The sequence below is a fragment of the Sphaeroforma arctica genome (assembly GCF_001186125.1).
Source record: "Sphaeroforma arctica JP610 unplaced genomic scaffold supercont1.64, whole genome shotgun sequence".
NCBI classification, from domain to species: domain Eukaryota; class Ichthyosporea; order Ichthyophonida; genus Sphaeroforma; species Sphaeroforma arctica.
The window spans coordinates 14,017-17,945 of NW_014040494.1; the positions used below are offsets into that span (position 1 = coordinate 14,017).

General features: G+C 38.6%; 1 protein-coding gene across 1 annotated transcript; it reads right to left on the reverse strand.

The window, feature by feature from the left end:
• Positions 1-87: 87 nt before the first annotated feature.
• Positions 88-1,003, reverse strand: SARC_01570 (hypothetical protein; the record flags this gene model as incomplete). Its single annotated transcript, XM_014304675.1, has 2 exons — positions 88-137; positions 232-1,003. The coding sequence occupies 2 exons, from the start codon at positions 1,001-1,003 to the stop codon at positions 88-90; spliced, it is 822 nt and encodes a 273-aa protein (XP_014160150.1).
• Between the last annotated feature and the right edge of the window lie 2,926 nt (positions 1,004-3,929).

Consider the following 3,929-nt stretch of genomic DNA (forward strand, 5'->3'; position numbering starts at 1 on the left):
GTGTGTGTGTGTGTGTGTGTGTGTGTATTATTATAAAGCTCCAAGGTGTCGTGAAACAAGACCGAATGAACTTACCGGATTTTTCTCTCAACTCCCATTTGCCAACAGTCGAGTTCCACTTCCAGCACTGGTCTTCTCTATCATCGGTGGCAAAGTGCAACCATACCGCGTATAATTTTTGAGGTTCTAATCCAGTTATCTTGACTTTCAGCTGTGGAAACATTTGTCTACCTTTTGTTGAAGTTATCATCTCTGTTCCCTCTCTCCGGAAGCGTTGCCATAGTTCCATCCTGCAGAGATCTATCACCACAGCGGACGAGTCGGGAGGAGAGCTTTGATGAATTATATTGTGCGGTGTAGTAGGGGTACTTGCTTCCTTCTGCGTGTCCGATGTTGACACGTTTTCCAAAAGTTGGGTGTCACTTCTTTCGTTCGACCCAGCCGCGGGGGGTTGTGAAATGTTGGTTGACATATTTGCCTCAACCTGAGTCGAAACCTTGTCAGGGGCAGTCTTCGAAAAGTATTCCGTATCGTGTGATGTTAATGCATTCGGGTTAACAGTCGGGACGCCAAGATTGAAGTCCGGTATAAAATCGTTGATGGTCGCACTGGATGTGTTGCCTGGTAGTGAGGTTAATGGCAGCAATAGATCATAGTTTAGAACTTTTTGCACATCAATATGATCCTGAAAGGTGTAATTTATAGGATCATGCATGTTATTTATGGCACTGTTCAGCTGGCTATTTAGTTTATCCAGGTCCAGATTTGCCAGGTTATCTGTGTCCGCGCCTAAGACACCTATAAATGGGTTGGGCAGCGGTACTTGGTCCAACTGCAGTGGCCCCAGATCGAAGTTACTTTGGTTGTTATCCCACAGGAACTGATTATCTGCTGCAGTCAAAAAAGGTATGAGATCGTCCCATTCGCTTTTCGAATTTAAGTTTGTTGGTGCCTCAGGTTGATGATCAGCTATCTGATACTGATCGAAGGCGATATTCTGCATGATGTTATAACAAATAGGTTCTAATAGATCCTGTATGAAGTCGCATTTAAGAATTTCCGTCTCTGCTTTATTGATAGCAGTTTCGTTTGATTTATTATCGACTGTATTGTATACCAAAGACAATTTCTGGTCCGCCATTTGAATAGCAGCTTATTTAGGATATGAGTCGGTGTTGTTTATGAAACTGCCAAACGAAAAAGAAAAGCTCGAAAGCTTTATAGGAGGAATCTAAAATTCTAAGTTGACCGGACAAAACCGCCACGTAAAATAAAGGGTTCGTTTTACCCGGAATGTGCCTACTTTTCATTTTGATTCAAAATAAATAATATTTACTCTGGAGAAAATAAAACTAACCTTTCACAATTTGGTTTGACTCGCGGACCCGACAAACCCTTCCGCAAAGAAGGCTCAACAACAAGGGTGAATGGTGTATACTGTATATTTTCAGTTTTCAGTTTACCGCCATTGACATGCATGATGCACTGTCCGATAAAAACATCAGAATTTTGTTCTTAGATTTTGCCCCTGTGTGGTGAATGACGTGACGCACGCAGTCTCGCACTGCACTGATCAATATTCAACTGGCCCTGGGATTGGTCCTACGAACCAAATAAGCCTAAGCCCTAAGGACTCAGGAGTAAGGACGCCAATTTCAAAACAGAGTGTCAAAAAAAGTTTGAAAATCTCGTCACAGTGCGGGAACTCTACAATCTACAATTCTAAATACATACTGCATTCTATAGAGAACGAGTAGAGACCACATTCAGACATTCTCTCAGTCTCTCTGTCTTCATAGACAATATCTTTTTCTAAATGCCTTCAAATGAGACAAAATAAAGCACTGCACTGATCAATATGCAACTGGCCCTGGGATTGGTCCTATGAACCAAATAAGCCTAAGCCCTAAGGACTCAGGAGTAAGGACGCCAATTTTCAAAACAGAGTGTCAAAAAAAGTTCAAAAATCTCGTCACAGTGCGGGAACTCTACAATCTACAATTCTAAATACATACTACATTCTATAGAGAACGAGTAGAGACCACATTCAGACATTCTCTCAGTCTCTCTCGTATAAATAAAGTCGGTGACAGAAAAGAGATAGATGAGAAAAAAGAGTTGGAAACCCCTAAATTGTTGGTTCTGGTATGGGTTTTCCTTTCAACTTTGCTTTAATTTTGTTTAAAACCAGAGCAAATCATAGCGATGCCATCTAAATTTGGAGATATTTGAATTCGATATTTTAGCCAATGATGTTCTCTTAAATAAATAAAAATTCGTGTATATATTCACTAATTTTGTAAAATATATCTATGCATTTTTACTATTAGATTAGTTTACATTTTAGAGTATGCGTTAAACGTAAATGTATATAGCATCCGATAAAAGCTCTTGTAAAAAAAATAATTTAGCATGGCCCTCTGGATTTGGGTCGCTGCTAAATTTTCGATTTCCGCTTAACCTTGATTTCCACTTGAGTTCCACTTGAGACCCTATCCAGACTCCAGAGGGCCGTGAAATTGGGAGGCTATTTATGAAAAAGCAGTTAAAAAAAATAAGTAGGACAGAGAATCCACGGGCACCATTAAAAGTTTTAGGGTCGATATTTAGCGTATTGGATCTTTTACGTTATGCAAGTAAGTATACAGAAAGTGTTGGGACTTTGTTGGTCTTTCAAAATTAAAAAGCATCAAAAACAAATATAAATAAATATAAATTCTATAAAAACAATAGGATTATTTGTGCCCCCTTCTTCAAAAAAATGAAGGTACATATATCTAGTAAATATCACAATATTGTTTTTAAAAAAAATCGCTGTGACTCTGCATAAAGTCAACATCTCACACCTTCTATTTACTGATATTACCTATAGCTTCGGAATCTTGATTCAACTAATCAGTATATTCAACTATTTTGAAATGACCACTTACAAACCAAAGATGCTATTATTCCTTCTGCTGTTGTCCGCACCTCTGTTTTTTCTTCTTCTAAAAACTGTACTTTTGACATTCCCTGGTACCAGTTTGGGCCCCATTGCTCGAATAAAAAATTTAAAATCTGTTTTGATATGTACACGTGATACTTGTGGAGTCAATAAATAACGGATTATATTCTTCGGGTGTGCTACTCTACTAGTCTACTTCCGAGACGCCAGGCCGTGAGCCGACCAACCCACCCGTGCCGGCCTGGCGTCCCGGAATTAGAAGCCGAGGGCTGGGCGCCGAGAGGGACATATATATTTCACAAATCTGTCTTGTACCTCCTAAATACTAGCTGAATATATGGACACCTTTTTTATTTTTATTATTCCAGTGTGAAGCGACGATATGCAAGTACGTTTATACTTTTAAAATAGTATTTTTAAAATACAGGTCTACGGACTTCAAAATTGTCTTCAGGTCAACGATGAAAATTTAATGTAGCGTTTCATATCCTATTGTTTTATAAAACCCATACCACATAATGAATTTTAAAAACGTATTTTTTAAAACATGATCGTAAAAAGGTTTTAACATGACCTGAGGCTGAGATGCCGACGAGGCCCTCTCTAGGCCCTAGGGTACCATAATTCAGGGGCAAGATCAGGGAGAAGCTAAACCAAAGGTAAATATCCTAAAACAGATGCAAATGCATATGTTTTGATATATACGTTATAGCTGGATGGACTTCCATAGCTCCCCATTGGGTAGTTATATATATATATTCAGTCAGGGTGTTCATACAGTGGATAAGTCGGTAGTTGTTAGGTCAATCATTGGAGACTCTATTTTAAGTTCAGGTCAGGCTGTAAATTTAGTGGTAACCTTTTGTTCTAGCGCGTAACCTAGCTCTAATACTTGTACAAATTTCATTCATGTAAAAAAAGGGATATATATATATATATACACTTTATACGATACGATAAACTTTGACTGTAAATATTTCGGCAC